We start from the raw sequence: 21250 nt of genomic DNA, 5'->3' as shown, positions 1-21250 counted from the left end.
GTGCTTCCTGCATTTCTTCTTTCTTTCGCGATGGACTTCGTGTGAACGTAACCTTTTCCACAACAGCAGATACAAAAAAACGAACAGTAAAAGAGCACTCCCCATGCGATGGCCGCGTTCCAGACTCAACAGAACAAAAATAAAACTAAAATAGAAAGCAAATGTGCTGGTCGTCGGCACACTTACTCATGACGTTGTATCCGGTGCGGTAGGCGGTCGCCGGGGCGACCCCGGCGTCTTTCTCCATGGGCGAGCAGGCGCTCCTGACGGCGGCCGACACTGAGGGGATCTCGGACGGGGGCCGCAGACCTCCACCGCCGCCGCACGGGAACACCGCCTCCGCGACCTCGCCGCTAGAAGTCACTGCGTCAAGGGAACAACGGCCGGGGGAGGACGGCGAGCGTCAGCGAACATTGGTGCCACACGCCGACCTTGGAGGAGCACATTGTGCCCTCCGCAGAACACCTCTGCGCGTCCATGTAGTGAAAAGGACCTTTAGCACCCGCCTAAGAGGCTTTTATTGTAGGTGGGTGCACCCGTATATTCTCCTTCTTTAACGCAAAAAGCCATTCTGGAGCTTGTACACTACGTTTTCATCCACGTTTTGAGCACGCAATGCAGAGACCTTGATTACAATCGAGATTCAAGATCACCTGGACGACAATGAAGACCAGCCATGTTTTTTAAGTCTGCTCATCGCTCAGGAGGTGACCGTTAGAAGTTCCATTACAGAATCTCAGTTTGCGTCTGTCTTCTGCGGTTGTTCTCTCTGTCGCTTCTATGCTTGGACATGCCAACGGGAATATTTGCTCTGCAGTTCAAAATTTTGCGTCTAGAAAAAAAGAACGCCTGCCATCATAAGCTTTCGTACTGCCCCTTAACCTTATTTAGGTACTTCCTTTTTGGCTATTGCTTGTTTCTTCTCTCTTTATTTTACTCACTCCCTTGCATAAATTTAAGCTTGTTAGACCCCCTAACCACCCTCAAGCACTTCTGTCATGGAAACTGATTTGCCCAATTTTTTAGGTCATCCTATGTTTGGCGCATACAGTTTGCATTGCAAGTAGTCACCGCCTTGTTATGGCCAATCCCCCTTGTGGGTATGTGCCATTTAGTGAGGCAAACAACAACAACAACAACAAATCTACTCTTTGTATTTTGTGCAGTGCACAAATGGCCGCCTAGCCTTAGAAGTACTTCTTTTCAGGCCAGTTGGTTCGCGGCTTTAAATTGACAACAAACTGCGCTAACACGAAAGGCAGACACCGAAGACGAGGTTGACGGGACTGGCGCAATTCGTTGTGGATATAAAACCATGGCCGCGTAGGCAGAAAGGCAAGGTGTCCATGTTGTCCAGGTGGGCTTCGAAGAAAAATAAGAAGAAACAGTAGACAAAGATGAAGACTGCCTCGACAAAATGCAGGTGCGTCTATGGGCAGTCGGTGGCAACACGTTTTTGCAGCAGTGGCAACGAGCATTTCGCTGTGTGTACGTGTAGTTTTTTTTTGTTCCACGACTTAACGCACTTAACTTTCCCCAAGCTTTAAAGGAGAAGAGTCCAGGAGGAACAAATTCTTACACGCTCGGAAACCAAGGGTCCAGCTTATTCAATAAATGCTTCTTTCAGTGCGCAGCCTTAAAAATATCAACTAGAGCAACAACAAAAAACACAAACAAATATAGGGGTTTTCTGCCATTAAACGACGGCACGATGCGACCCTGGGGGGGGATATCCGATGCGGCTGCGAACGTCGCAAGGAAGACGGTCCTGAGAGTCATTACGCGGGTCCCAAGGGACACAGCGATAGCGTCGACCGCGCCATATCATGGCGACGACAGACTACGTCTCCGGGCGCACAAAAAGGTACGGCGCTTGCCACACCCATAGGATGCTGCGGTGGAACATGGGCGCAAAATTGCTTAGATTTTTATTCTGTTGTTTTTTTTTATTTCCGCTCCTTTCTTGCACATGCCCCTCTTTCACCGTCGCGGGGAGCCTCCTGCTGTTCTGACCAAAGTTTTCTGGGCGGCATTGTGCGGTTTTCATAGCCTAGGTTGGTGCGCTGCTTATTTTGCTTCGCCTTATTCTCGAGCTTTTTGCGCCACGTCATTCCCGCCCTGCGCTTTTCTTATCATCGCCGGCGAACGCCCAGCTAGAGCCTAATAACAGTCTGTACGAAGAGCTCAGCGGACGCTGCAGGGATCACCGTACAGGCGCTATGCGGCGGGGCTGCCGAAGTCGTTTATGGAAGATATTCGGTGGCTCGAGCCTCCTTTGTCGGCTTGGTAGGCTTTAGCAGGCCCCATGAGGTCTAACCAAGATGGGACGTTCGTGTCTATTATGCCGATAGCATGAGAATTTCCTGCCGTCCTGTTTCGTGAAATATAGAAGCCGCTGCCGTCAGTGCCTTCCGCCTCCGTCACACACACTTGCACTCACGCAGGCACGGAAGCAACAAAAACTCGCCTTTTTTTATCGCCTAACCGAAGTTTGACACGTCGAAGTTAGAACGCAACAGCACATCAAAGGTCCTTCGTGCGCCCTCTGCGGACGATTAATTGCTACAAAAGCTCCTATCTGTGGACAAACACACTTAGCCGACAGGCGCAAGTGTGTCTGATGCAGGCGGCCACCGCCATCTCCCTTTTCAAATCCGACAGAAACAGTCGGTCGCGCACGATGCCACCCAGTCGATGAACTGCGTTTTGAATGCCCTATTCGCCGCCATTTGCGACGTTCGATTGTGTTTCGCAAATACGTCTCGTCGCTGCTTGCCGTCGCTTGGCTGCCAAGCATGCGTCCACGAGTCCCGGGAACATATATGGCTATTCATCCCTGCCTGATTTTGAATGAGGCACACGTGTCTGGCTGCACATCAGATTAGGCAATGACACACGCCTAAAATAATCTAAGAAATGTCACTCAGTTTCCGGTAACGTGCAACACAGAACAAACCCTGTGTACAGGACGCTGTATGTTGAGCTCAGAACAGCGATCGCGCCTTCCGGCCGACGCTGTCAGGCGCAATTTTCCCGAAGGTGTGTTTGCCCTCCTTCAGGCGCCTTTGTATGCGCGTTAGATGCAGTGAGATATATTTTGTGTGTTGCAAACAATAACTGAAGAAATATATTATGCTTTTAGACCCACTCAGCTAAAATAATCCACGCCTAAAATAATCTAAGAAATGTCGCTCAGTTTCCGGTAACATGGTGCATTTTGGTGCATGGTGGGAAAAACAGATAAGGTAAGAAATCTCCACAGAACAAAATGAAGTTTCTCATAACTATGCTTGGTACCAAAAAGCGATAAAAAGCTGCTTCAGCCACCATGAAAGTACCAGTATGTATTCAACATACTAATGGCTCTTGACGTTTTTTTGCAGTCTATAGTTATTGAAATAACAAAGCTCGTTTCCAAGTGTTTTCGTCGAATGCCTGTGCTGATTTTGCAACCAACTTTCGCAATGCTGCTATGTTTTCCGCGTATTGAATTCATGTACTTAGTGGAAGCTCGCGCGCCTCGATTAACCGCAACTGATCGAGCACTGCTAAATATGCCTGGAGCATGCCTTTTGTAATTACGAATAAATAACAATCTGAATATTTTTACAAGTTATGTGTTACATAGGCACCTCAAACAAGAGTCCTTATTCAAGAAAAGATTCCACTTGAACTTCTCATGGCTTATGGGTGACTATGTCAACTAAAAACAATCGTAAATTATGAAACCTTCACAGCAAGTAAAGTGGAATTTTATACAGTTGGCATGATCTAGATTAGTACCAGCACTGCACCACAAAGACACTGCCACACCAAGTATATACAAAAAGTACGTGTGCCACCCCAGTTCTTTTCAACAAATGGGCCGCCTTTGCACAGAATAGCCTCCTCACAACCTCGCACTAAAATAAATAAAAAAAAACTGACGATCAGTGCGATTGGTGCGGAGAGGTATGCATTAGCTTCGCGACTCCGACAGCGTATCGGATTTGTGTAGACGAACTGAATTTAATAACACTGACAATAATTATTGTTTCGATATTACATTTAATTTATTTTGATGTTGTACAAATAGTTCGAATCACATGTGCAGTAGCCATCAATTATTCTCTTCGATGGTGGTTCTGAGCTTCTCACTCTCTTAAACTGAGGTTTCAAACAGGCTGCGACGGAGGGATTTGACCAAAATGGCCCTATTATAGCCAGCGAATTAAAACTCCACCCTCCTCTCCACTTTTTCCATCTTCACGGCGTGGTTGAGGTGTCCATGGAGAACTGGGACAGTCACTGCGCATTCCCGTTCCTCAAAACCGATTTTCATTTTCTCTTCTGCCTTTGATTCTCTCCTTCATCCTTTTCATTACGGCGCCGTGTAGGCGTCCACCGAGAAGCGATGCAGTCACTGCGGCTTTCCTTTCCTTTTAATTTGTACTTCAACACGTACGTACTTCGCTGAGACTTCCGACATATGCCGCCGGTAAAATTTCGCGGAGATGGCAGCCTTAATGCAAACGCATTTAACCAGTATAGCGACACGCCAGAAATGTCTCAGTTCCAAACCTTTGAAAATAGTATATTAGTTAATCGTAGTAACTATCGGGGCTTATATTACAAATATATTAGCGCCCTTCCTGAGGAATGACAGAACGATTACACGCCGTGCTCCTGCCACCAATTCGCCTAGTGATGGACGTCAATGCGCGACAGTTGTCTTGGCCATGCCCGCCAGGGTTCATTTGCAGGGCGTGGAACATTTCGAAGCTTGGAAGAACCCGCACTGCGCTAGCCTTCGGGAGATTCAGCCAGGTTACTCCAGGTTTATCTAGGTTAACCACGACCTAAAAGCGACACACTCTTGAAGGGCAAGCTAGGTGGAGTACGAAACACTGTATGTGATGCAACGGAAGTTCCTCTCCTTGTATTTTAAGCTCCTCGTTTTGTGCGCCAAATGACGAAAAATTTTAGAACGTCGCAACTCCGACCATCTTTGCTTTTCTGCAGGAGTGAACATGCGTATGAGAGGCAAACTTTAGAGAAGCTGCAAGGTTCACAGTATAGAGGACCACTTGACTGCATGGATAGATTTTGCATGTTTAGTACACATGCCTACATACTGCCGTTAGCAAAACTAGACACCTGTATTCAAATGTGCAGGGTACATTTATTACATATTAGCAGATATTCTGTTAACTGACTGTTATATGAGAGCCCTAGTAACATAACTGCTCCTTTGGGTAAAGTTGCGGCAATGAAGGCTCTAATTTCGCCCGTTCTACGTACAAGTAACTTTGGATGTCTCAGCAAGAGGCATTCGATCTCTAAAATTCGAATATTTGAGTCCTTGTTTAGAAATAGTAAAGGACAGGTGCTGGCTGCCTAATAAGGCATGTAATATATCCGTAACATATTTACGCAGAACGAATGTAATCACAGCACTTCCTTAGAAGAGTCGACAGTATCATGCATTGTAGGTATTGGTGGTGCAGATATTTGAGTGTACTGCAGGTTATCAACGTCGGTGCCAATGGGTATGAGAGCTAACAAAACAAACTTTAGCTTTAACCACTATAAGCCATAGCTTCTTCAAACCTCATGAGTAAACTGAGTAAAGCGTGAAATACTTACGCGACAAAACAGTGCCTTGGTGCAACTTATATTTTAAGGCGCTTTTACTACAGATAATTTCTACAGTTTTGAATATACGTCTAGCGCGTTTGTATGCCTGAGTTGTGCTGTATTTACCTTCTACCCTTCGTGCAGTGTGGTTGTGTCTGTCAGGAATCCTGGTGTGCTTTTTTTAAGCGAAATTTATTGCCAAGGGCATCAATGACGGGTGAAGGTGTGATGAAAGATGTAGTAGTGGTTAAATGAATGGAAAAAGGTTAGCTGATCGGATCAAGTCCAGTAGAGGACGATGGTACGGTCCTTGCGTCCAGGCAATGTATGAAGCAAGGTTGCTTGGTGAAAGACCCGCTACCTTCAGGTGCCGGATCCTTGTAGGCTCGAGAGCTCGGCAGTCCCACAGTAAGTGATGAATGTCGGCTTCAATGTCCTCCTGTTTACATATCGGACACCCTGGCCGAGGAAACAAATCTCGGTACTGAGGCTACTTCCGAGTTATGGCTGGTGTGAGGGCAACCCCGACCCGGATCCTCCTAAGCGCAACCTCCTCTGCATGGGTAAGATCGCGGGGGAGGGTTACCGCACACGGAGGTATCAGAGAACGTGTGTGGCGCCGGAGGAGTTCCTTTCTTGATGAAAGGAGGGTAAAATTGTCCAAATGAAGGAGTCGAGGCGGTGATGAGTCTGGATTCGCAAGGCGGGTCGCTAAATCTGCCTGGCTTTGAAACGTCAGCAGATCCCGTGGGACCCACTCAATACGTACTGGCTGCGGGATGCGTGCCGTGAGCCGGTCGATGTCATGACATATCGTTGGACAGCGGCTAACACGTTGTAGCAACCGGACAACTTGAAGGGCATAAGTGCGGATGACAACGCGAGCCGCAGGGAGCATAGTTATGTCGGCCACGGAGCAGAGTGCTTTTTGAACTGCAACGAGCTCGGCACAAAAGGACGAATGGGTTCCGTAAGCTGAAACCAAGAGGTTTGATTCAGGGCAGGTCTGAACGGGAAGTAGATTGCTGTTGTTGCTTCGCAGGCTTGTATGCTTGCGTCTACGTAGACAACAATGGATCCTTCAGACAGGCAACCATCTTGTTCCTCAAATTTCTGGCGAAGCAACGATGCCGAATTAAGAGATGTTGGTCAGCGATTATCTGTTGGCTTGTTGTCGCTGAGCTGTACAAACTTCCATGGGGGAAGAACTGGCGTTGGCGGCTGAAGAATGGAGTGTGACGTTGCATAAGTCCTCAGTGCATGCGTGGAGTGCGATAGACTTGCCTTAAGGCTGCGCGCATCACGACGCTGCTGCACCAGCTCAGCGCGCATCACGACGCTGCTGCACCAGCTCATCAATGGTATTGAGCTGCGCACTCTTTTGTAAAGCTATGACCAGTTTGATGCGTGGAAGGCACGTAATGGTTCTCATAGCCTTTCGGTTCACGACTTCAAGGCGATCCCTTGGGTCTCTTGTAAGATGTTGAAACTGGGCTTGATAAACAACACGTGGCTGCAAAACTGCCCTAACCGATTGCCGTGCAACGAACGAGCCTGCGCCACCAGTTTTAGGGGCAATTCTTCTAATCAAATCCAAAGTCTGAATAGCTTGCCATTTGGCCTGAGAAAGCCATGCAGTCGCTGATCCTGATTGGCGAATCATTAAGCCAAGAATTTTTACACTCGGACTTTCCTGTAGTGGGGTGCCTGATAGACAAAGATAGATTGAACTTGCAGCAAGTCTACGGCGTCCCCAGCGATTGGCGACCGACGTGTATGTTGTTTTATGCACGGATAGCTGAAGTCCGATGGATGATGCGTAATTAGAGGTAACATCCAAGGCAGATGGAACGGCAGCCTCCTGAGTACGGAGATTTTGGTGTGCCTTAAGTGGATGTCTGGGACGATTCTCCTCCGTACTCTTCCCTTGTACCTCTAGCAGCCTAGCAGCCGTCATTACGAACCTCACGGCTGATTACTGGCAGGAATTGTCAGTAGTCGATATTATCATTGCAGTTAGAGCTTAACAATTACTAAAGGGAGCAGGAACCAGCCATGAAAATCAATTTTTACTAAATTATCTTGTCGACTTCCGTGGATTTCCGGTTCTGGTTTTTCTGCTGCAGAATCTTTCCGCATGCGGCGGCAAGTGAAGTTGCGAGATTTATCGCGTCCCGCAACATAGGTATTTACACCTCGAAATTTTTCTCCTCTCTGTGGTGACATTACCCGGTCAAAGCAGACGCACTGACTGTTATGACCAACGCGCGCTTAACGTTCTTTGAACGGTTAGGGTCATAGGCAAAAAAATTTCACTGATCGTGTCTCATGCAGCCAGTATACGTGGTTCTCCTCAAATGCGTGAAGATCAAGAAAACTTATCGGCCTATTCATAGCGACGTCGTTGGTGAATGTGAAATTGTGGCAGCTGACTTTTTGCCGTGACAGACGTGTGTTGCACGTTTCACGTTGGTGCCAACATCAACAACAAACCTAGCGCACTCAGCATGTGAGAAAATATCGCTGGTTGCTGCAATGAAGCTCGCTTCTCTCGAATCCATCATATTCTGCATTGGTGCCTCGAAATATAACTCTATCGATCACTGACCTGCGGGTGAATTTCGACAAGGCCGACCCGTTTTCTGTTCGTGCCCAAAACGAAATAATAGCCATGTGCAACAATTCTGGACAAAAGGATTTTCGAACGCGAGAAAGTCGACGAGCCCAGTTTTTCTTATATTGTAAGATTTCACTATAACAATCTATAGCCGCGGTTCTCCCTTCAGAAGGCTTGCATTTTGTTGCTATTAACGTTTTTGCTATCGTCCAAAGCGCCTGCCGATGGTTTTCTATGGCAGTCTTAACTGCTCTATGCGAGTGATGGACACGCTATAAAAGAAAGTTTTTGCTATATAACGGAATCATGGACAATTACCTTCAATATTTATATACCAGGGCAGTACTGTTTTGCAATATTCAAAAATTTTACCAAGACTGTCGGACATAAAAAATATAATGAAAGCGAAAGAAATGACAGTGAAGATACTACTTTCCCTCGCCCCTTCTCAAAAAGCATCAACAACTTAGGAAAACATGGATCCAATTAGCAAAGGTGGCACATTCGAGAGGTCGCCCAGTTCCCGGACCACCCGCTTCGGACTCTCACAGGTCAGCAGGCCAGTGCTGGTGTGGTCGGCTATCGCAAAGGAATGAAGCGGCATCTTTGTGCAAAACGTCTACGCGCAGAAGGAAGGTTCATTCCTCAGCGACAGCTGCAGGAAGTTGAAAAGTGTGACCACTCTCACACTGTCCTGCTGACCAGCGAGAGTCCGGAGCAGGTGGGCCCGCAACTGGATGTCCTCGTGAGTGCGCAGCCTGTGGTAATGGGATTCAGGTGGCCCTCATCTTTGGCGCTCAATCAGAGGAGGGGGAGCAAACGCAATATTTTCGCTATTTCTTTGCCCCGAAAGAGAGCAAACACCATCTGAACGCTATTTTTATATGCAACTGTATTTTGGCGCGAAAGCACTACTTCACGAGGTCAAACGGCTCACCGAGTTCGTTTGAAGCTTGACTTTGAGGGTGACCTTAGCCGAACAATAAATAAATAAATAAATAGGAATATAAATAAACAAGAAAGTAAATAAGTAAATAAATAAATAAATACTGCCGCGACTGCTGTTCCAACCCGCCGCGGCGCGAGCAGATCAGCTGCGCTGGCCATTACACGAGAGCACTATGATATCGCTGCAGCCGACCACGCCTCGTGTTAAAAATCAGCACACTCTGGCGATATGCGTTGCACATCTTCGTCTTCATCAACTAATACCACGGGAATGAAGATGATCATGCGCCGACGCCAACCCCGACGAAGTTCTTGAGGCGGCCGGCTGACGCTCTTGCTGGAAAACTGCTCCTCGTGATCCTGCCCCTCGTCCCGCTGCTTCATCGGTTACTTGTGCCGGAGTCATCGTCGCTGGCGCTTCCCACGTCCCAATAAACCACCCTTCACTACTATCGAACTAATATCGTAGCCAGACGTGCCGATGAGCCAGCAATGTAAAACCATGAGCCAACCACAAGCTAAGCACATGCTTTCGCACGTCTGCATGGCTTGACCACGTGAAGCCGTACCACGTTTTTTTTCTACTTTACTACGGTTTTAATCGCATCCGCTCCACCAGACTCATCTGATACAGATCAAAAACAATCTTTAAGGGATCCCTTATCAAACTCTGGCCGAAATTTTTCTTTTCTCCAGTTGTTAGACATCGTCTCTGGAGCGGGCGACCGCAAAATATTTTCGAGAAGCCTAATCGACAACAGAGTTAAAACCGTCGCAGTAAGGTGATTCCGCCAAGTTTCGCTCTGTCGTGCTCTCTCCGGGTCGGCTTCTCTCACCAGTCCGTGCAAGAAGCTTTCGCAAGAGAAATTTCTCTTTCTCCACTTATGGGGTGGGGCGCGCAATTCGCCAGATCGCAGCCCCGCCTCGGCAGTATTTTTTCTTTCCTGTCTGTTTCCAGGCGTATTTACGGAGGCGCTTCCGCGCGTTTTTGGATCGTTTTTGGATGTGAACTTCATTTCCTGATAACCAATCATTTTATTTCATTTTGTCGTCTCGAGAGAGCGCCTCATGGTGTGTCGCGGTATGCGTGAAACGCGATTATCAGTGCTGGATGGCGATGGTGCGAAAGCGCGCGTGCTGATTTCTACCGAGACGGTGCGCCGCGTGCGCGGTAAAATAGAAAGAGATGAACGAGGTGAGCACTAAACGAATGGCAGAGCAGTACCCGTACCACGCGGAGGCACAAATGGATTAGTGCGAGAAACTAAATGTGTGTGTGAATGTGTATGCTGTAGAAAATGATGGGCGCAACAATAAAAAGAGGTACGAACTAGCAGATGATAAGGCGTCAGCTATCATTCGCCCGTGAATAGAATGACGGACCAATTAGGTGCAGTTCGCTGTGCCGTCACAGTTGAGCCTTGGGTGTCAGTGCGGAGGTTGTGACTGCTTTGTCGAAAGGGAACGCAAACAGGCTTCGGTTTGAGTTTTCGCTGGCTTCCAGTGTGCCCATGGCTCTCGTATTTTGCGGAGATGATCATAACAGCCGTATCTACGCATTGGGCTTGCTCATTCCATACGTCCAAACCTGATCAGCGGCCATTCAAGAAAAAAAATTCTTAAACGATGCTCCTGTAAAACGTGCACCACTGCGCATACACACACACTGAGGCAAAGCTACTTGTTGTCATGTCTGTGCAACAATGGACGTTTATATGAACGCTCGCGGCCTGTGAGACAGTGTGTGTGTGTTAGTGAGTGTTCCTGTATGTGTGCCCCTCTAACTGGGTGGTCTCCAAAGGCATAGCCGCAGATCTAAAAAAACAAGCATCTCGAAGCAAAAGAAAAAGCGCGGGTTGAGAACAAAATTTGCGGCCTTGTCTACGCTATAACGCCGGACGAGACCACTGCAAAACCGTATGCGAGCTTGGGCTGGCGGAGGGCTTCGCGCTACAGTAACAGCGCTTTTCCTTTGCTCGTTGTGTTATATTAGCTTCCCCAGAAGCCCTTGCGTGCTATCGAGACGGGCACGAGAAATTGAAAAAGTAGATGTATAACGCATTCCTGCGCAAAAATTCTAGCACTTTTCGGCCTGTCTTCACACGGTTGGGTTTATACAATTATATGACCCAAGTTGAACAACTCTATAGGAGTTGACACGAATTCCACGCTGAAAAGAAAATGATCGGCGAGGAGGAAATTTTTCCCTCACTTCGCTCACATGCATCTGGTACTTCTGCATCACCGGATGCATTTGGTGCAGCAAAACACCAAATTCCGTTTCGAACAAAAAGGACTACAGAGGTGATGCAATCATACAGGACGCGAGAAGAAAGAAATTGAGTTGTTTTTTTATTTGGAGATGGGAGCCTGCGAACTCTCACCTATTAAGATGCCAAGTGAATGTCGACCATACGTGATCCAGAAACAAAACAAGAAACAATCAAGAAAGCCGCCTCCATTCCATGCGCTGGCGTGCGTTCTCCGCCTCAATGTGTCAAGTACAGCCACCGGCAGAATTTTCGCTCGAGACTCAACAGAAAGCAGCCAACGGGTGCCAAGAAACCCATAATTATAGTGTCAGGGCCCAAGATGACAGCTAAGAGGCGAGGCAGTTGTTTCATCGCAACTGGAAGCTATCTTTTATACATTACTGACTGAGTGCGAATAGCTGTTAAGCGTTTCTCTCGAGCTGCCACAATGGAGGGTGCGGACCAGACGCCGGCTACGACCCTACGATGCGAGATGATTGCGGCTGGCAATAAACTGAGGGCTTGAAGAACTTCTAACGCGGCTTCTAGAGTCTTAACGTTCGCTCTTATAAATCCCTGAAAAAATGGACTCTGGCGTCGAGGCGAATTTCGCGCTTTCTGTGCGGTTCTGAGGCGATGGTTCGCTCCAGTTAAATTTGCGCTCTCTTGTTCGAGGCCTGCTCGGATGAGCTAACAAAATTGTAATCTGCACCTATCCTGCCAAGTTTCTTCGCGAAAGCCGTTTCTTCGAGAAATTTTCTGTAGAAATGGCAAGAAGCACCAATGATTACGCGTCCGTGTAACAAGTCGAAAAAAAATTGTAATTAAGAGCCGAAATATTATCGAAAGGTGATGATTCAGTGCACGCGACCACGTTATTGCTGCTAATTTTAGGGTCAAGTCATGATGAAGTTTCAGAAATGTAATATAAATTGTAATGTACATACCTATACATACGCCGATTTATTACGAAGAGCGTAGCTGAACCACAAACTTGTATTGACTGCAGAACTTGTTACACTTAGTTTATGTGCTACACTGCAGTATATAGGTCAATGTTCCTTGTAACTGAACGGCATGCTACCCTCTTGCAGAATAAGCACATTTTGCTTCCTTTATAGCTACGTAAACTCAAGAAGGAAGCGTTGCATCCCTGCCCCGAAAGTGTGCTTTGTTCTTCCGCTGATCAGTGGCCGCACTGTAAGTTTGATGAATATTCCTTCCCGTCTCAGGGTAGTTCTACACCACCGCATTCTAACAATTTTTATTCCCAAGCAGCCGAATTAATTCCTCGGACACTTCAGTGAGATGAGAAACACAAGAAACTCGCACCGTTCACCCCGCTTCGGTTTGTTTACAAGCGCTGCGACGCAGCCGTTCAAGCGTTCACACCGAAGCGCCGAGTTTTCATGCCTACTATGCGCAGGACGCGAGAAACCACCAATGGGACGCGCTTGATCAGACTAATTAAACTGCGCACGCAGGCCGAGCAGTCTAGGCGGGGATCTTTCCTCTCGCTCCCCGCCGAGCCACAGGCGAGAACAAAGCCCACGGAGGAACCCCGAAGCTTTGCGTCGACGTCCTACTGCGGTGGCGCTGTTCCCAGCCCGAAAAAGAAGGCAGTGCACTCGAAGAGGCGGCGAGGGGTTGAACTCGAGTTGTCGAGGGTTGCCAGCGCCGGCTTTCACTTTCAAAGCTGTCCGCAGGAGCCCGCCATCGGCGCTCTCTTGGGAGCGTGGTGGGACCATCTCAAGCGTTTTGGCCGTAACGGCGCCGCTGCGGCTGAGAAAGCGCGAAAAGCGCAGACCATCAGCAAAAGGCACAAGAAAAAAAAAAGAAAAGTTCCAGCTTCCGGAGCACAACGTGCCTTTGCGGGCAGCCAAGCAACGAGGAAGAATTTGTTGCTTTTTTATTATGTGGCAATTTATTTCGCAGTGCGGATGAAAACAAGGCTACAGCACGGTGGTCGCGAAAAAGAGGAGTAACTTTAATGCAGAGACGAAGCGGTGGTTGCGGGGAAACACTCGGATAGCGCTATCTCGCAGTTGCCCTCTCCCGCGGCGAAACTCGGCGCGGCGTCGTGGTGGGAGGCGAGGAAAGGAGACTGGTCATGAAAAGAAAGGGAAACAGATAGAGAGAGGGGTGGACGCGATTTGAGCTGTCGCAGTTTGTCAAAGGAACGAGTTGCGGCCACAAAAGGCTGGACGACCACCGCGCTCTTTTCCTCCGGCCTATAGAGATTGCGGAAGGATCGAGAACAAAGCGCCGCGCGCAATAAACTGATGACTTTTTCGGGGCGCCATTTTTTGCTGCCGGTTCTCGGAGCTTTTCCTTCCCTCGCTTTGAAGAGATTAACCGAGGCTTTTCTTTCGACTCTTGTTATCGCTATGTGGCCACGGGGACAATGGTGGTGCACAGGGCGCATTCCCTTACCTGCTCCGTTGGAATGATAGTACACCAAGAGCAGAGAGTGACCACCACCGATGCAGCACAGAGGCTTGCACCAGCAGTGCCTCGTGTGAACAGAGTTAGTTTCACGGAAAACCGACGGTTTTACAGCCCGTTTCGCGACACAGGGGTCATGCGCTTTCGTGCACGATCACGTGAAGGTTAAGAAATGAGAGCCTTTCTCACTATCCGTTTCCAGCTGTTCACGATTCTTGCGCAGAGCCTGATCTCGCTAAAAGGGGAGCGCCAGAGGGCTTCACACTGCTGCATTTAAAATGAATTACTGCGGCAGTTTATGCAGTAGGTACGCATTCAAAGGTGGTCACCGTGCTTTCACATCGCTGAGGTAATTAAATGAAGAGATAATCAGTCAAAATACGAAGTCCATTCTTTAAAAGAACTCCGAGGCAGTACGGAGGTACCAATAGTTGCACGACGAGCTTTATATACTTGGCAATTGTATTTGCATATGCTGCAAGCACGATCATTTGAAGCAAAGTGCTAAGCACGCTATGACTCTGCCGCTGTGATTTCTGCAGTTTTCAGCGCCGCTATCTGCCAAAAATTTTGTTCCAGTTAATAAGCAGTGGGAAATTTGGAGGGCAGTCCTCCGCTCCGCTCAAGGAAACAACGGGAGGTTCGCATATGCCTCATGCGAAGGAAAATCCGTCACCGCAAGCTGTCCACTAAATGCGGACACATGAAGTTGCACCTCTCACGTTACCTCATTTGAAAAAATTCGCCGGAATTTGGGTTCGAACCCAGGACCTCTGCGCGCCAGGCGGACAGGCAACGCATACGCCACGAAGACTTGTTTTTATTTCCAACGTGGTGTTTACAATACGTGGTTATGTATGTACAGAAGGGACTATATACAGACTGTTAGAGATGAGGGGTCCTTGAGTGAGCTGACTCTTTCAGCGCCGCAGGTCCCTTCTTCGAATGACGTTGTCGGACTTGGTTATGAAGGAAACTGTACAGGGGGTTTATTTTACATTAATTACAAGATTTTGGAACACATTGGAGGGTGATGGGGGAAGGTCGGAGGATCTGAGAAGATCTGAGGATGATCGAGGATTCTTTTCTCACGGCACTCGTCGTCCGGTTTAAAAAGGGTCCGGTCCCTAGGATTCCCCAGGTTCGAGGCGGTCTTCGCCAGGTTGGGTGTGGCCTAACTTGCGTTGTCGTACACACACACACACACACACCACTTCACATAGGGACACGCCCCCGTCACATGCCTCGCCGGAGAAAGAGGGTGCCGCTGGTCAATCGCCCCCACAAGAGAGAGCGGTGTCTTCGCTTCCGAACGACAGTTCTCACGCTCAAGCCGGACACGTCTTCCGGGAAGTCCGAATGGGCGAGGCGCCGGCGAGCAGGCACAGTTGAAGGGGTGAGTCACCCCTGCTCGGTTCTGGCGGTCGCTAACTGCCTCCGTGCCGCACGGTCGATCTTCCGGGAACAATGTTGTTTTCAAACGGCAGTGGAATCCTCCGTCTCGAATCCAATAAACCACGCGAGGACCGGCCGTGGGAACCAAGATGCCTATCGCCGTGCAGGGACCCCGGCTGCAGGTGTCCTGGCCGAATACGCAGCTGAATCAGACCACCGGCTGTCGCCAGAAACCTTACAAGACTATTAACAAATACCTCAGCTGATGGCTGTACTCCACAAGCTTGACACAATACAACACGACACGACTAAAAGGGGCGGAAACGACAGACGCCGTATCAATAGCGGAAACCAGTCCAGTAGAAAAGCTCTTTCATCATAAAGGTCCTTCAGCTGAATCATCATTCGGCTAAAATGGCTTCTGGGTGAAACAAGAGGTACAGCGTTGCAGTCTGACATGCGCGTTTTTATGGAGTCCACTGAGAAAAAAACACGTCATAGGGTTCGTAATCAGGTTGAGGGGGCACAAAATAACGTACACTGTAGGAATTTAAAACAAAGCCATTATTTAGTGTCCTTTGCAGCCCATCCCAAAAGAAAATTGCATCCTTGCAGTTGATAAAAACGTGTTCAATGGTTTCAGGCACATTGCACGGACGACAGTTAACAGAAGGTGCAAAAGCATTCTTCCTATGTAGCCAGGTTTTAACAGGTAGAGCTTCGGTGTGTATTTTAGAAAAAAAAACGTCTTGGTGCAAGGAGGAAGCGGCATCTTGCACACTGGCGTTAACACATCACGACCCTTGAAGCCAAAGAACACGGAATGATACAATGGTGGCTGAACGAGCATCGCTATCAAATCTTTGTATAGTCTATTACGGGAAACAGAAGATAAGTACTCGTTAGAAAATCGAACTGTCAAAAACCCCACAGATGCACAAACTTGCCGCATAAATGAATCCTTGTAAAGAGGGGCACTCAGGAAAATTTGAACCAACCACTAAGTTTGGAAACAGGGTGATAAAATAAAACTGCTCGAATGTTCTAATGATCGGATGGGAACAATCGGGGGAAAAAAAGAAGAAACGGGCAATTAACTGTCTCACATACAGGCGAACTAAGACCAATACTCCTCCGCAAACAGGCCTGAAAAGTTTATTTCATCGCATCGGTTCGAAGTTAGATGCCAAATAAAGTAGAAATATTCGATGAAAACGCTGAATGTAATGTCTATGGCGCAGTGGAAGACTTGGGGTACATAATAAATTCTTGTTGACAGAAAGGTGTTGCAGGCCTGAGCGTGACCAAAACTCAAGAGATGATAGGGAGCAAAGTTCAGAGCGTAACGCTCAACGGCCGGAACTCGCTCCTTCCATTAATGTGTACTTGACATAAATGTATGCGGTGGAACGCCTGTCGGTTCACGTGTGTTAAAGGGGCACGAAGTGAAAGCGTTATGGTGTGTACGACGGTAAGGTGTGTTCGGGATGTGTACTGATGTTAGACAACGATGAACTGCACAAAAAAGTTGCTGACGTCATTCAGTGGTCATGTAATAAATGTCACGGGACGACAATGACTTGCAAAAGAGTTGCCGAGTCATCCAAAAGCCACGTGATAGCCATCAAGTGACAACGATGACTTACAAAAAAAAAAGCTGTTGTCGTTCAAGCGCAAATGCTTTGAAATTTATCCAGTCCAGCAGACTGCAGTGCTCTCCAAGTTTTCGCACTTGTATCGGCGGCGAACGTCTGTACGCACCGAGAATGGCGGCCAGGTCGTCCCGTTCGCGCCGCATTAATGGGGCAAAGCCATCCCCGGGCATTTGCCGGGGGAGGCGGGGAGAGCGCGCGTTTGCTGTGCTCGCTTCGCTGCCGAGAACCAGAAGTCCAGCGCGCGGGATCCTGCCGTGCGCCTGCCGCGGAATGTGACGAGAGCGTGCGGGTGCAGCTGCTCGCGACGCTGGCCGGGTCTCGAAGAGGTGAGGTAATTTCTTTGAGATACTTTGGAGAGGGGATTTTGGACGCGGGTTATGCTGTCCTAAATTGCTGGAGCACTCTTGGCGTACAGGGAGTAGGGGATGTGCGGTGGGTCACCGGCCCCGCGGAGTTCCGCGCAGCGTTCGAGGCGGCGCTCCGGTCACTGCTTCTGCTTCTCCATGAGGAACATCTCCTCCTCGCCCAGCCGGCGCCGTTCCGACGCATGATAGTGATGATGATAAGCCTCCTCAAGACGGAGGGAAAAACAGGTATTTGACAGCTGTGAGGCAACCATTTCTCGTAAAACCGGTCTCGGAATATAACGAAAAGTTTCAGGCTAATCTGTGCTATACAAGACAATGCTGAACTGGGCGAGTTGGAGTGGCTTCACAGTTAGAATTCAGCGCCGACAGACGAGGACGAAAGAAAGGGAATGCACAGACAAGCCCTCGCGTGTGCATTATCTTTCTTTCGTACTCCTCTGTTTGCGCCGAATTCTAACAATAACCCAAGCTGTGCCTCAATAACCCCCTTAAAAGAAATGCAAGGATGAAAGACGGGAAGAAAGTGTGTAATAAATAAACGGAAACCCCACAAAGTAGGGAAGAGAAAATTGGGAGCCCTCTTCCTGATACGTAGGATAATAAAGAGCGATACCTGTGGGAACTTCTTTCGAGACCTGCTCTTCAGATAGGGTTTGTTGCTCACAGAAGTACCGGTCATAGATGGTAGAGAGATTTTGATAGCGAAAACGTGCTAGTGGAGGCAGATACCGGGCTACTGTATGCCAGCTGCACGAGCGCTGTGGTTGCGACCTGCCGCACGCCTGCCACTGCGCATGCGCAGCTTGTATATGGCAATCCAGTGTACGTTTCCGCTATGTTGAATCTCTCTGGTGTCAGCTGCGCTCTTTGAACTGGTATCGGATATCCGTTTACGCGTCGTTTACCCGCATTTCACCTTCAGCCTTAGAGGCGCGTTCGGCCCCCTCCTGGCTGTCACGTGCTACGGCATAGTGCTGCCTTCGCCGAGCTCTTGTGTTAAACCGACGCCATATCATGGGGGCGCTTGCTGCCGCCCGGATCCATCCATCCTCCATCAGATGCAATGGGAAAGCTGTTCATAGCCGGCCCTGCTGCTGCATAAGTGTGCGGCTCCGACGGCTCTAGCTGTCGCTGAATTTCACGTTACGCTGCTTTAACGATGGCGTGATGTTTTTTTTTTTTTTTGATGAATGCATGTCGTCTTAACATTGTTAAGTTGCTGGTTCCTACGAAAAAAATGAGCACTCGGGAATATTATCCCGCAATTTTTTAGTTATTTCACACCACTTCCGCTAGATTGCCTGCAGTGTGCCCAAGATTGCCTGCGAATTTTTTTTTTATCTTTTTGCTATTTCGCGCCCTGACCGCATTGCGGCGTTTTCGTTTTTGCGCTGAGACGGCCGTCGACAAACACCTATTGCCGTAAAGAAAGGAACAAGGAAAAGCGAGGTAGAAAGAAGGTGAAATGTCTGTATTCCTTCCATCGTCGTACAGTCCTTGCTATTTCAACAAAAGAAAGGACCGAAATGATGGGTCTTGTTCAGTCACTCGAAACAATTTCTCAAGCTTTCCTGGCTGTAATCTCGCGTTTAAATTCTGCAGCTGATCTTTCTTAGTTTCGCGGGATTGCATGATGCGCTTCGCGGGTAAACATTTTACATCATCTAAAATACTACTGCCGCTCACAGGAAAGCATCAGGTCCAGGAGTTGAATGTAATGATGATTCTACACAGTGATATGTTTTCCGACAGAGATCTCTTGAACTTATCATGCAGGCGCAAGAAGACCCGTTTACTCGGATTTTCATACACCGCAGAGAAGGTCGGATAGCGGCAACCAATTCGCTGCCATTGGCTATCTTTAGAAAGGCTTGTCTGCGAGCCATTTGGTATAGCATCGTGCGAATTAGCGTGGAGTTCGCCAAGGCGTTATTGTTACCATCCACTACAGTGTTTTTCGTAGCCCAGAATGTTTTTTGACGCATAAAAATCAATCACAGAACCAGTGAACTGACTATACAATCAATTATACAAGCAATCATTTGCTCTGAGCCTCTAGTAGCTTTCTAGTGGCCCTTTTTCAAAGCAAATCAGCAGGTCTACCCAAGCGGCCTGAAGGTGATCGTTCTATAGTAAAAAAAATTGAAATAAAAACAGCCTTCTCTCTGCCTCATACACGCTATTTCGGCTGCTTCTAGTGACACGATCGCGTCAGATGCATTAAAAAGGGGCACAATATCAGGATTGAAGGAGAGACCTACTTTGCTGCCTAGCGTGTATGCCGTCTATGCGTTCAACTTTCGAGACTTTGAGATAGCGGAGCGAGGGCCGGTCGTCGTGCTGAATCGGAAGCGAGTCATTTGTCATGCGCCGAGTAGGAGACGTCCCTTGCTCGCGTGTCTACGTGTAAACTTCCCCAAGGCACTCAAAATTCGGGAGACTCGGCAGCACGAGAAGCCCGCCGGTCGACGCTGCTTAGCATACGCTGCACACGGCGCTGCCGCCGCAGGGCGGTGGGTGCGATGTTCAATTCGGGAAGAAGCGCTCACTGGGAGATAGAGACGGATGATGATTGAGCGCGCGACCGGGAAGCCACAAGAGGGTTTCTTCTTTCCAAGTTATAGAAAAGAGCGCTTCCGCCGACCCTACGCGGCGGCCGTGGCTTAAGGAGTGTCCGAAGTTTTTAATGAGCTCCACAGGCGCGCGCTGACATGCAAAGTGGAAGCGTTCGGGCATCCAAGGAAGCCCCTTTTATTTTTTCAACTCACTCGACTTATTTTTATTAATATTCTTGCATAGAAGCAAGGATTTGTGAAGTCAGCCGCATGATATCTGGCGCTTTGCTCTTACACTCTAGGGTAAGAAAGTAACAGACAAGGCGCACACACTGATGACTAAAACAGAGTGCGAGGAAGACTTAAAAACGTTTCCTGCCTTACATTTGCCGCGACGAGCAGCCCGCGACTTTTTTTTTTCTATTTCCGAAACCAACTAGCGTAAATTGATTCACTTTATATCCCACATTGGAGTACAAGTAAAGATGGAAGCGGCGGTAGCGCCCTAGTGTGGTGCCGACGTTTCAGCAACACGAACTGTCTCCGTCCGCGCTGTGCCGGCCCTCCTCCTACGCAGTTCATATGCGCTCTGTTTTTAGCGCACTGTCAAGGTTGAGAGAGGAGGCAAGACCTCTTGTGCATCAATTTGCGCATGTTTCATGACATCGCAGTTGAATTAGACATATGCACATGAGACGGGCTCAGGACAGCGTTGTCATATGCAACCAGCCTGTCAGGACAATGACCAATGCAACTCATGAGCAACAAAACATGCAAGGATACCTTTTTCTTAGACAGCGACCAGGTAGGGATGCCTCACTAACATGCCAGGGACATTGTAGATGTTCAAACTTCTACAGCGTTAAAGGAATAAAGACACCTAATTTTGGTGGCATGTTTTCTTCTCTACAGTGATGCGGAAGACATTACTACGCATGAATCACCATGTGATAGTCGCCTTCGACCGCTAAATAATTTATAATCGAATTTTTTTCTGCCATGCTGTTTCGGTTTCAACAGCCTAACAACGATTGCTCTGACGTCAAAGAGTGCTTTTGTGTCATGCGAGGCATGAAAAAAACATCCATATAATTGCTGCTTCATCGTTTTAATTTACTACAGTGCTCAAGCCAGCCTTCCTCAAGAGCCGGAATTAAAACGAGTGTAGAAGCAGCGATTATCTTGCAGTTTTTCTCCTATTACGCGACCTGTAAGCACACGTTGACGTCTCAGTCCTCATTCGGCTGTTGGAACAGAAACCGAAACAGCATGAGAAAGAAATGTAGATTTATTTATTTCGCGGTCGTAGTAGAATACCAGGTATTAATCCACCTACAATAATGTCTTACAAATAATTACAAATAAGAAAACACGCACCCAAATGTTAGGTGTCTATACT

General features: G+C 48.1%; 1 protein-coding gene across 1 annotated transcript in view; it reads right to left on the bottom strand.

Annotated features, from left to right (window-relative positions):
* The window catches only part of LOC144115729 (band 7 protein AGAP004871-like), a 410957-nt gene that overhangs the window by 309081 nt on the left and 80626 nt on the right, over positions 1–21250 (bottom strand). Inside the window, exon 2 of the mRNA XM_077650218.1 lies at positions 187–363. Coding sequence (XP_077506344.1) covers positions 187–247 — 61 coding nt within the window. The 5' untranslated portion in view covers positions 248–363. The remainder of the gene's footprint in view (positions 1–186; positions 364–21250) is intronic.

This window comes from Amblyomma americanum, chromosome 1, assembly GCF_052857255.1.
Source record: "Amblyomma americanum isolate KBUSLIRL-KWMA chromosome 1, ASM5285725v1, whole genome shotgun sequence".
Classification (NCBI taxonomy): domain Eukaryota; kingdom Metazoa; phylum Arthropoda; class Arachnida; order Ixodida; family Ixodidae; genus Amblyomma; species Amblyomma americanum.
This window is presented reverse-complemented; position numbering and strand designations above follow the sequence as displayed.